Source organism: Trachypithecus francoisi, unplaced genomic scaffold (genome assembly GCF_009764315.1).
Source record: "Trachypithecus francoisi isolate TF-2019V2 unplaced genomic scaffold, Tfra_2.0 Lachesis_group6, whole genome shotgun sequence".
NCBI lineage: Eukaryota > Metazoa > Chordata > Mammalia > Primates > Cercopithecidae > Trachypithecus > Trachypithecus francoisi.
In genome coordinates this window covers 42,807,140-42,820,212 of record NW_022681471.1, presented here as the reverse complement: position 1 = coordinate 42,820,212, position 13,073 = coordinate 42,807,140, and the positions used below count along the sequence as shown (strand labels likewise).

General features: G+C 37.7%; 1 protein-coding gene across 1 annotated transcript in view; it reads right to left on the bottom strand.

Moving 5' to 3' along the window:
* Positions 1 to 13,073, bottom strand: part of ACSL4 (acyl-CoA synthetase long chain family member 4) — an 83,141-nt gene that overhangs the window by 23,067 nt on the left and 47,001 nt on the right. Inside the window, exons 3-9 of the mRNA XM_033201370.1 lie at positions 9,237 to 9,765; positions 8,820 to 8,997; positions 7,364 to 7,473; positions 7,102 to 7,240; positions 4,399 to 4,549; positions 4,122 to 4,245; positions 282 to 353 (exon numbers count right to left, since the gene is read on the bottom strand). Of these exons, the coding sequence (XP_033057261.1) occupies positions 282 to 353; positions 4,122 to 4,245; positions 4,399 to 4,549; positions 7,102 to 7,240; positions 7,364 to 7,473; positions 8,820 to 8,997; positions 9,237 to 9,587 (1,125 nt within the window). The 5' untranslated portion in view covers positions 9,588 to 9,765. The remainder of the gene's footprint in view (positions 1 to 281; positions 354 to 4,121; positions 4,246 to 4,398; positions 4,550 to 7,101; positions 7,241 to 7,363; positions 7,474 to 8,819; positions 8,998 to 9,236; positions 9,766 to 13,073) is intronic.

Genomic DNA, 13,073 nt, shown 5'->3' with positions numbered 1-13,073 from the left:
GGTCTAATTCTCACAGTAGGTAATCTGAACTAGGTCGTTTTCATCACCTAATTTTCATGTATCAGCAAACTCAAACAGGCATACATTTCAAAAGCTTGCCATTTTGTCTTCCCCAGTACAGTACCTAAGATTTTAATGAACATATTTGCTGTGATCTCAACAAGGTAAAATTATTTTAAAATGTAGACATATCTAAGAGTATTACTTTTTAAAAGGTCCAAGTATGAGCAATAAATTAAATAAACGATTCTCTTATGCTCATATTCATATTCTGTACTCACCGGAACAGCAGCCATAAGTGTGGGCTTCAGTACAGTACAGTCTCCTTTGCTTCCTTTTTTAATTTTGCTGGACTACATTAAAGAAAAAGTAAATATAATCAGGAAAACCAACCTTAACAAAACATGTTGTAATTCAAGTATTAATAACAAATATAGAAGTTACACATGGAATGTGAGCTGTTATTGCTTGTGATTATCTGTTAACAACTATCATAACCTACAAGTCTCAAGTGTAAGTACTTTAGTGCTACAGATAACTGCTTCTAGCACATTTCACCTTCCTTAGAGGAGAAACCTTGATCCAGGATAAGAAGAGAATGGGATATTTTGATGAATCAAACATTCTTATTAATAACACACTATCAAATACAGCACAGACTACGACTACATTTTCAAAAAAACTTGATTAAGACAGATATAACACTAAAACAAAATTGAAGGTGATTTTAACTTTCTTTGATTAACCAATAGGCAAAGCCACATCTTAAACACACCACTATATGGCCGGGCGCGGTGGCTCAAGCCTGTAATCCCAGCACTTTGGGAGGCCGAGACAGGTGGATCACGAGGTCAGGAGATCGAGACCATCCTGGCTAACACAGTGAAACCCCGTCTCTACTAAAAAATACAAAAAAAAAAACTAGCCGGGTGAGGTGGCAGGCGCCTGCAGTCCCAGCTACTCAGGAGGCTGAGGCAGGAGAATGGTGTAAACCCGGGAGGCAGAGCTTGCAGTGAGCCGAGATCCGGCCACTGCACTCCAGCCTGGTTTGCAGAGCGAGACTCCATCTCAAAAAAAAAAAAAAAAAGACACCACTATGAACATCAATTAACATCATACTGAAACTCTAATTTGGTAATACCCTAGTTGGTACAATACAGAGAACACTGCCAGGGACAAAGTAGAGATACATATATATATACATAAATGTGCACATATTCTCTTTTTATCTTTCTTTCTTATACACATAAATACAATTTGGTATTTCAAATGTTAGTTAGATCAGTTGGTAGAAAAGTTGATAAAGTAACCCACTGAAAAAGCAAGATAAAAATAAAAATCTGCTACAACACAGTTCATTAGCCTGCAAGTTTAGCTGTTTGTCACACGTTAGCCATTGCTGATACAGGAAAGAAGAAAACCAGCTGTTAAGCAGTGTGATCCATAAGAACTACCAGCTTGGCCATATACAGGATGGTTCTCCTGATAAAACTAAGTTGCCTTTCTCCTACTTTTCTTTAATATGGATAAAGGAGATAAAATAACTTGTTTTATGTATGTGCAAGGATGTGCAAATTTGCAAGTGGAAACCTACACAGAAACCATGTACACCACACACAGGAGGGGCTGCTCTGCAGAGACAAAATGGGCTCTCATGTCCTTCAGGTCAGAGTTGCCCTCTGCATGCTATTGACCAGTTCTTGCTACAGAGAGCAGTTCTAGGATAGCAGAAGCCACAAGAAGTCCTTCTTTGTTTTTTTCACTCTTAGTAATTTTATCAGTTATTTTGTCCTCTTGTGATCATAGTAATCCTAGTTATGACAATATTGCTATCATCAGTTGGCTCCAAATGTGGTGCTTCTAGTCTCCTGCATCCTTCTGATTTCCTATGTGAGGGAAGTTCCTGTGTTTTAGATTCCTAGTAAGATTGAGAGTCTTTACAATAGTTCATTTAAAAAGTAGGTGTGAATTTTATTGAACAGGCTTCTAATGTACTAGCTTAGCCTAAGAGACAGCAAGAATTAAGTCAGACCAGCAACAGACTCCAACTGTCCCTCCTTTCCCACACTGAGGCTATTGTTCTCAGAAAGGCAGTGAAAAATCAAAGAGTGGCTAGTCCCGGCTTCCAAATTCATAAAGGGAAAAAAAATTATACTCAAAGTTTACTGAAATGTTTTCTACATTTTGATAATGTCTCTGAGCATAAGAAAAACCCATGACAATAAAACATAATCATCAGAGATTTTACTAAATTTTTTTTAGAGTTTAAGCCTCAGTCTTATTGATAGGTCTACTTTGATTTTACTAGATCAAGTTCTGTTTATCAACTGGATTGTGTATTTATTCATTCCATTACTATTCTAGCAGATTTTAAATGTGAATTTATAGCTGAGTGGTATAGTCAAACACAGCAGCACCCTGTCATACAAAGATTGTGTTTCTTAAAGTAAAAAGGTAGGAGTTGTTTGGAACAGAATGCTTTCTCACAGAAAAAGCCACTTTAAAAGGAGGCTGGATTCTTCTTTCAAAGAGAATCCAATGTGGTAATGACTAGGAGGGGACACAAGGGACATTCACGGGTACTGAAAATGTTCTTTGTTTTCCTCATCTAGATGGTGATGATCACAGAGGTCTATATGTATATATGCTTATTAAATCTAATCAAGCAGTACACTTAATATTTGTGCACTTTGAGTCATACATAAAAAAAAAAAAAAGGTGATTAGAATCTCAAGTCCAAAAAAAAACACTCTTTAACTTTTTTTGTTTTAATAGTATACAACCTATCTAGCCTTTCCCTACAATGGTATTTCTACAAATAAAGTATTACAATTTCTAACTGTGAACACCAAGGACATATCTTACCAACTCCATGCTCCATAGAGACTCAAACAAAAGGCAGCATTGCCGGGGGTGGGGGCAAACAACAGCTGGGCCCCCAGTGTTGAAGGAGCAGAGCCACATATAGACAAGTCATTCCTACCTATACTCGCTTTATCTTTCAGCATCCAGAACCCCACAGCTTCTTTAGTGGCTTTTTTTTTTTTTTCCCCTATGCCTGGTTGAAGCTTTTCTACAGCAACTATTCCAAAGAAGACATAAAACAGAACTGTGGACAATAGTATTAGGTGTGTAATTTCAAATGGGTATAACATATATGAGTTAGCCCCACCCATTGTTGGGATTTCTGCTATGAACTACAGGAAGAAGGAAGAATCCTAACTTAGTATGGTGAGCTGAGACTACCTTTGGAGATGCCTCAGCCCTTACCAACAGAACTTTCTGTGATGATAAAAATATTCTTTATCTTTGCTGCCTAATATGGTAGCCATTGGTCACACATAGCTATTGAGCGCTTGAATATGGCTAAAAGCAAATGAATTTTTTTTTCAATTTTACTTAATTTTTATTTAAATATCTGCCTAGTGGCTACTGTATCAGACAGCACTGCTCCAGAAAAATCTCGGAAAAACTGGGCCAAAACCCTAACATATGTCCTCCCAGAAAACCCACCAATGCTCATGGGTAGTGTGTCAAAAAGGCTCACTGTATTTATATTCTCTATCATAGTTCTCAAGAGTAAAAATCTAGTAGAGAAAGATAAAAATAGTTATTCATTCTGAAATAATTGTAAGGCCGGGCACAGTGGTTCACACCTGTAATCCCAGCACTTTGGGAGGCTGAGGTGGGTGGATCACTGGAGGTCAGGAGTTCGAGACTAGCCTGGTCAACATGGTGAAATCCCATCTCTACTGAAAATACAAAAAAATAGCAGGGCGTGCTGGTGGGCGCCTGTAGTCCCAGCTACTCCGGAGGCTGAGGCAGGAGAATTGCTTGAACCTGAGAGACAAAGGTTGCAGTGAGCCAAGATCATACCATTGCACTCCAGTCTGGGCGACAGAGCAAAAGAAAAGAAAAAAGAAATAATTTTAAAATATATAGCTAAAGCAATACTAACATATCCACAGGATAATTTCCTATAGCTACATATTGTTCATGGAAGCTATTTTGATGTCAAGGAGAAAGCTTTAGCTGAATTAAAATATCTCATGTCCTAGTATTATGTTCTCAGCCAAACTATGCAGCATCATATAATCATGCCAATATGAAAAGTTTGTCACCTGGTCAGAGAGTGTAAGTGGAGAAGAATATCCAATCCTGCAGCCATAGGTAAAGCAAGATATCTCTGCTGTCAGTTCTAGCACATGAGCCAAAGGCAAGTAGCCAATATATGTGTCCTTTGGTCTAAAACAAAATAAGAGAAATATTTTAACCATTCTTGAAAAGGCATTTGAAGTTAGAAATACCAAGAACTTTATCATTTTAATATAGATTGAGTTTAGAGAATGCTGAACATGAACTCTGATTTCTAAGAAGAAAGTTAAAGAACTATCTTACCCCAGTCCAGGTATTCTTTCACATTGGCCTGTCATTCCAGCTATTAAATTGCTATGATGCATCATCACTCCCTTAGGTCGGCCAGTAGAACCACTAGTATACATAACAATGGCCATGTCTGAAGGCGTTGGTCTACTTGGAGGAATGCCCACTAAATGAATGAATGAAAAACACCACATTTACTTCAGTTCAAAAGTTAAATTACTAAACAATAATAGGATATTTCGATTTTGCATAATGATAAACTATCAATAGACAGTATTTGCTTTAAATCATCAAAACGAACTGGGTGAGGTGGCTCATGCCTGTAATCCTAGTACTTTGAGAGGCCAAGGTGGGAGGATCCCTGAGCCCTGGATTTCGAGACCAGCCTGGTCCACATAGCAAGACTCTGTCTCTACAAAAACTAAAAAAGTTAGCCGGATGCAGTGGCATGCACCTGCAGTCCTTGCTACTCAAGAGGATGAGGCAAGAGGACTGGGTGAGCCTAGCAGGTTGAGGATATGGTGAGCTATGGTCATACCACTGTGCTCCAGCCTGGGCTAGAAAACAAAAATGTTTATCAAATTCTGGTTACAGTGAGCATTTTGGACTCAATTTGGCCCATTTTCTGGATGTTTAACCTAATCCCTGTCTGTGCTGTGCCTCTCCACAGTGTTGTGTACAGAGCAATGTCGTAGAAAGATTTCTGGGACTTTGGAGTATCAGGAGGACAGAGTATTCTGTATAAACTTATTAGGCCTCAGTTTGTCATCTCTAAAATAAGACAGTTGGACAGATTGTGGTTACTGACCCCTAGTGGGTATCAGAATCACCTGCAGAACTTAAATAAAATACTATTTCTGAACCCCCTTTCTGAAAATTCAGATTCAATATGTCCGGGATAGAACGAAGCTCCACAAGTGATTCTCATATATGCCCCTGATTGAAAACCACTGGATCTGACCTTTAAGGTGACTCCAATGCTAAAATTCGAAGGTGATAAGTTTTAAACAGCACCCTGGAGCTTCCACTTTCAAGACAGTGTATAGTGCTAACCTAGTAACCACTTTTCCTTCCAAGAATATACCAAAGTGGCTAAGAAGCCACAGATACATCATCAGAATTAAATACAAGTTTAACAGGATTATCAGATTTTAAAATCTTTACACAAATTATTTACATTTTTATACACATTAAAATACATTTTTTTAAAACAGTGAGTTATACCACTGAAACAAAGATAGTTACACTTAAACGGGCTAATTTTAATGCTTTTTAAAGATATAGTCATAGTTTATAAACCAAGCACATAAGGACTGCATATTTCCTCTGATGACTGACCAAAGCAACAGCAGTCGCTAAATTCTTAATCTAGCACATAATGTGATACTTTGCTTCTGCCCACTTTTAAGTAAATATGCAAAAAAGTGGCATCATAATAACTGTCTGTACCACAAAAACATATGTATCCTATCTACTGCAGAGATGAGTAGAACTAAGCGGGATATGTGGTCTATTACATTATTGCTCACACCAAATTATGAAGACTGCTGACCCCTTAGTTTGCTACCAACACCCTTTGGTGAATCAGCAGAACTGCAACTGATCCCTACCAATCAGGACTTTTCAGTCAAGTTTATCCCAGTCTTACAGGGTCAACCTGGTGTAAAGAAATAATTCTCTATGGGTCTCATGTTCCACACATCTTGCAAGCAGAGACACTGACTTTGTTCCAGACTATGCAAAGAGATAGTGTCTCTCCCCAGAGCAAACAGCAGGCATGCTTACTGTCCAGTACAATAAAATAAGATATTCAGGCTCTTTAAGCTCAGAGTTCCTCTCTTATGACACAAATGTTGATATGATACTCTGGCTACTGCTATTGTTGTGAGTAAAAAACGTCCCTCATCTCAGACCCAAAAGTTTATGGCCCCAAGAAGTTTTGCAGGCTCATCTGTTTGCCGGCAAGCAGGGTAAAATCTCAGACTCTCTGCCATTCTGGACACATGGCAGAAAGCTATAATCTATACCTGTTATTATAAACGCATGTTCATTCTCTAACAGTAAAATGTTCAGAAGCTGAGTAGAGGTTCGACCAACACTTTCTTCTGCAAAAATGTATCCTTTCCTCATTATAGTATGGTATTATGGCATTAAACATAATAAGAAAACTCTTCAAATGGAGTATTAACTTCCTCAACTCTCTGCCCTGATGGCCAACTGACATTTTGCTACAAGGTACACTTACTTGCTTTAAATGAAATACCAACTACCACTTCAGTGGTAACATACATCCAAGCATTAATCTTGGTAAACAGTTTTGCATCCTCTGAAACATTCTTAAGATAACTAGCATTAGGCATTTATTTCAGAAAGTTTACTGAATGGAAGGCCTGAGATATTTTTCTTTTATGAGGCCCAAATTGGAAGGTTATAGTGGGTTATTTAAAAAATGAAGAAACATTTGGCAGCAACTGCCATAAAGTCTGAACCACTGATTACATCTCAATCATTTAGTGAAATTTACTAACTTACTTTTTTTGAGGAGAAATGGAGGGAAAATCTTAATCATATATGGTCTTGATGGTTTTTAAAGAGTTTTAAACTTTTTTTTTCAGTCAAAGAACTTTTGTGGATTTACTCGTATCACTTGTTTCCCTAACCTACCGAAATAACTAACCTGGAATAGGTAAATAAAATTGTTTCTACTGCTTTACTTACAGTTTTCTGGGTTGGATCCCAACTCTTCTACTGATTGCATGCTGTGAATCTCAAAACCTTCCGGGTACTCTGCTTTATTGATAGTCTTATTGTCCACATAAATGATATGTTTTACACAACTGATATCTAACAATGCAGTCTGTTAGGCAGAAAGAAAAAACCAGCTATTAAATTTGGGCCTGCAACAAAAATTCACTTACTGAATATTTTTCTGTCCTGCCAGACAATGCAACCATGAATTAAAAGAATATTTCATATTTACCTTAAGTTTACTTTCCAGAAGTTCAACGCTGGTAATCAGATAGGAAGCCTCAGATTCATTTAGCCCATGAACTACTGCTTCTTTGCCAAGTGTGGCATATAAAGTCACAACTACATAATAAAAATAAACAGAAATATTAAGTAATAAACATCTATTAGAAATGGGTATTATTGAAGTCAGTCTTTAATAATAGGTACACTTAGAGACACAAAGCCATTGTATATTTTAATTTGATTTCATAGTCTCTGTCACCATCCTTCAACCTTGCTTCAAACTCCCTCGGAGCCCAAAGTTTTCCTTACAAATTCCCAGAACTCTCACTTCCTAAACCTGAAGAAACCCAGAAACACTCACACTGCCACAGCTGATCAAAAATCTGTTAATTAAGATGCTCCAGGCCAACTGGTACTGGCTGAACTCTTAATTCAGGTCAGAGTGGCCCAGCTAGGGCTTCCTCTTGATACACACTTTCATTGGCCATAGCCTCCAAAGAATGGATAAGTCCTTGAAAATCTTGAGGATCTTAAGTCATAAGATCAGCCACAGATAATATTCTTACTCCTTCTAGGAAGCTGCTTTAGTGAGTCCAATGTCCAATGTGATTGGTGACCTCCACACCTTAATTAGAGAGATCAAGGAGACCTACTCCTTAGGAGCCACCAGAGATAACATAAACTTAAACCAAGATCAGTTGGAATCAAAGGACATTTGCTGAACTTAGAAAGAACTGAAAATTCAGCTCTAGATTGGTAACTAGAAACAACGTGGTTAAAAATAGCCACTTTTCACAAGCTGTTGATCGTTGAAAGTGGGTAATGGGTACATAGGGGATCATTTTCATATTATCTATTTTTTGTTTGAAATTTAAGTTCTTCAATCCTACCCTACAGTGTTATATTTCATTCAACAAACAACGGAGTACTTAGTATGGAACAATACATTGTTTACTTCTTAAACAGTGGCAACAACAAATGCTTGAGTATTAGAAACATACTCAATTTTACTTTCTAACATATCTAATGCCAATTCCAGTTGTCACATGCATATTTCACATGTAAAATGGAATAAGTCAAATAAGAGGTCTCAAAGTGTAGCAATGAACTTGAATTATCCTAAGAAATGCTTTTTTGTTCTTTTAATCATTACTCTTTGTATATCATCCCTGAAAAATACCCCCAAACTCCAACTCTTTGAGGTACAATTCATTTCCAATTGGAAAATAAAAGTGTAAATCATATCCCTTAAAGCTGCCAATTCCCATATTAGTTCTTAAAAGTTATATTTAACAGGAGCTATCAGATATCTTTTAGCCACAATATTACATACTGTATTGTGGACGTAATTATGTGTAAAATGGCTAAACAACACCTACTCTGAAAACAGAAGCATCTCAAAACAATTTTCACATGCAAGCAAAAACCCTTCTCTCCCCGCTCCAAAAACACAAGGCACTTACGAGGAAAGCTGTACTTAAAGCAGGTCTGTGCTGCAATCATCCACTCGGCCCTGGTCTCACAGAAGATGGCAATGGTGTTCTTTGGTTTTAGTCCCAGTGCAGTGAGTCCACTACCAAAGTTATTCACTCTGCAGTTCACTTCAAGGTAGTTCATCCATTTATAATTCCCAAGAATTAACTGTTAAAGTGATACATTCCCTAATATTAGTATATTCAAATAAGCAATTAAAATACTATCCAAAGCATAAAACTCTAAAAATGCTCTTAAGTGAACATAAAGAAGCTACGAACGGCTTCTGAGTAGTTTTACACAGCACTATAATAGAATGCCAGCATATTTAAAATGCACTCCATTTATAATAAAACAAATGTGTCTTACTCTTTAAAACATAAATGGAAAGCACCAAAATACTTTACCTTCTTAAAAACTTTTCCATTTGGCTGCATTTCATTTTCTTCACTTAGGATTTCCCTGGTCCCAAGGCTGTCCTTCTTCCCAAACTTGGATACAGCATAGTCAAATAATTTATCCAGAGTATCTGCTCCAGGGATGTCTATTACAGCTAGTGAGTCGAAGTGTGTGACAGAGCGATATGGACTTCCAGGTTTGTCTGAAGTGGGCTTAGCTTTTATTCTCTTTGCCATAGCGTTTTTCTTCTTGGCATTGGTAAGAAAATACCATGGAATAAATATAAGGGCACTGTATATTGTTATTAACAAGTGGACAGGCAGCAAAATAATGGTGAGCACATTTAGCTTAAGTTTCATAGTGGAAAGGCTTCTAAAATGGTGCTTATTTCTTGTTATTCTTTGGCTTTTGAAAGCCTTATTTTGCTGAAGAAGGCAATAATAGAAGCAGCAGTAAGAATAGCAGTACAGCCAAGGCAGTTCAATCTCAGTGATACAGATAAGTTAGTAATCTTTGGAAGCCGACAATAAAGTACGCCTGTAGGTGATGACAATGAACCAAGCAGAGAGCAGGAGAAAAAAAAAAAAAAAGAGTATTAACAAGTTGATAGCACAATTGATTTAAATACTCAGGTCTTTATTAGTTTACACAATTAATTACAGAAAGCTGAAATAACTGGTCTGAAAGGCTGGCATTTTCCATTTGTAATCATTATTGACATAAATGTCTTTGAGCACATCAACTTCTGAATTTAATTTTTTCTAGATTTCTAGGTGTAGTGGTACTCTGCATATCATTCTGTGAGTTGAACAACAACCTTAATGCTTACGCAAATGCATGAATACGATATTTAAGTTTGGCAAAACTTTGATAGAATAGGGTATGCCAATGAGATTTTTCTTAAACATGTGCATGTAAACTAGACATCTTTAAATAGTGTTAAGTTTATATCCAAACGCGGGGGGTGGAGGGGCAGATACTACCAACTTAGATTTATTTCTCAAAGGTCAACCCAGAAACATTATTCTGAGTTCTTCATTAAGGTCCATTTCTCAGGTAATGCTATTTACTATCTCCTGTTTCCCATATGGGATCAATACAGTTGTAAAATCATTTCCTGTATGTCCACTTTGTGCTCAAAACTGCACCAGTTGCCTAGGAGTGGTAATACAAGACTGAAGTAGTATTAATTCCTGGCCCTTGGCCATTATAAGTTAACATTTATGAGTCAACTATCACACAAGATAGATCCAGTGTTTTTGAAACTGTTTGGGGGCATGGGGACAGGGGGTGCAACTAAATCATCTCTTCTAATAAACACTACTGCAAACTGCCCATATAATACTAAAAAGTGGAGTTGCTCTGGCCAAAACAGGGTTTGGGGATGTCTAGAGTCCTGCCCCAGAATTCCCTGAATCCCAACTCCCAAGGTGACCACTAAAGCATTTCCACTGAAAAGCCTTGTGGTAATACATAACTAATACATAACTACCACATGCAGTATAGGCAGTAGTATAAGCAATAAATGCAAAAGGAGTTCACAGGAAGTGCAAAATGGCCAAGAGTAACTAGGAGAGGCGTTGTGGAGATTAGATTTAAGCTGGACCTTATGTTGGGTATCTAGAAATGAAAGAGGAATGGAAGGCATTCCAGGCTCAGGGACTGTACGAAAAAAGATACGAAGGTGGGAATGAAAGGACTTTGGGAGAATAGGAAGTACCAATAGCAAGGACACTAGTCTGACTGGGGCACAGCATACACTAAATACGCTAAATATGCTTGACTAAATATGCTATGGTAGTTACAAGATTTAACAAATCAGGCAAAGTAATTTTGATTGGATTACGCAGAAAGCTGGGGGCTGCTGCAGGTTAGAAAAACAGTGCCATTGGAAAGAAACTGCGGAAACAGGCTCAAAAATAGTAATTTTGCTTTTTTTTTTTTTTTTTTGAGACAAGGTCTCATTTTGTCACACAGGCTGGAGTGCAGTGGTGTGATCTCAGCTCACTGCAACCTCTGCCTCCAGGGCTCAAAAGATCCTCCCACCTCAGCCTCCCGAGCAGCTGGGAACACAGATGTGCTGATGTTACCATGCCTGGCTAGTGTTTCTGCATTTTTTGTAGAGATGGGGTTTCGCCATGCTGCTCAGGCTGTTCTCAAAATCCTGGGCTCAAGCGATCTGCCCTCAATGGCCTCCCAAAGTGCTGGGATTACAGGTGGGAGCCATCACACCCGGCCTAAGAATAGGAATATTTTTCAAAGAGTTTACCTTCAACTGAGAAAGCTACTTTGGTGAGTCGTAGCATATTTCAACAAGAAAAATCAAAATATTAGTTCACTTTGAAGAGACAAACTGAAGCCCATCCTTCTGCAACTTTTGTAGAAACAGACTGACAGACTTAATTCAATTGACCCCAGGCTAGTTGATTGTTTTTATACCATCTAATATAAAATTGTAGCTTCATCCTGCCTGTGCCTTTGTTCATGTAGTTTAGCTGACTATAGTGAAATCAGCAAGAAACTAGAAGTCACCGGGTGTCAATCCTCATCTCTGCCCCTAACTGGCTGTGTAACCTTGAGCAAACCATCTGTCTGAATCTGGGATCACACTAGATCAGTAGGCCTTAACCTCTTAGAGATGATGGGCCTTTTTGAGAATGAGAACTAGGAACCCAATTCCCCTCAGAAAGACATGCTAAATGACAGACACAATTTCAAGTGATTCACAAGCTCCCTGAAATCCATCCATGAACTTCAAAGGGCAACAACCCTGAACTAAAAATGTCTGGCCTAGGTGATTCTTAGGGCCTTTCCAGCTTTAAATTCTATGATTTACCCTACCTGGAAAGTACTTTCTCAGTCTCTTGGACAAGTCTGGTCATTCATTTCTTCAAGATAAGGTGTGTCATGTCAAGTGTTTAATCACAGTGCTGAATGTAAGATCCCCTCTAACAATCCTCTTCTCCCACTGAAGATTTCATGGCTACCCAAGTCCAGAACAATCTTTAATTTTTCTAATTTCACATATCATTAGCAGTATCTACCACTCAATCTGATATATGATTATACTACCATCACTTCCAAACTTCTGGGTGCCTTAGTATAGAACACAGACCAGTAGTTCTCAACCATATCAAACCCAATACCTCTTTCTTATGACAAATATTTTGTGATATCTCTTCATAAACATCAAAGGATAGTCATAATCTACCAACATACCATTTTAAAAAATAATTTCTTACTGGTAGTATAAAAGAGTACCATAAAGAAACTAATTTAAAATTTTAAAAAATAGTTGTTTCAATACATACATTCTCAGAGACAATATTAGCAGACATAAATGCATGTCTTCAGATTTACAAAATGCCCCTAAGGGGTGAGTACCACCTTATCCTCAATTGAGAACTCTTCAGACTTAAGGCTGAAGATATATAAAGAAATAGAAAATAGCTTTTGAAGAGCCTATACTTTAGTTGGATTTAAACTGCACTGTATGTTTTTTAGTTATTGATGTTACATAAATTTAATCTTTTATACATACTTGCCTTAAGTCTTGGAGAAAGAGAAATGCTTTCTAGGTAATCCTCATAATGGTTAGTAGAGACATACACACATTGCATGCACACACACACACAGAGTAGGCAAGGCTCAAAGAACATTCAGGTGAGAAGAAACCAGAGAGATCATTTAGTCTAGAGGTTTTCAAATTCTTTCTGCAGGTAGTGAGGGGGTCATGGGTCATCCATTTGAATAGAATCTTATATAGATACAAAAACACAAGTGTAGATGAAAGCAAAAAGCATAGCTGCTCTGGTAGGGGAGGCTATGACAGCCCCTGAAGGTAC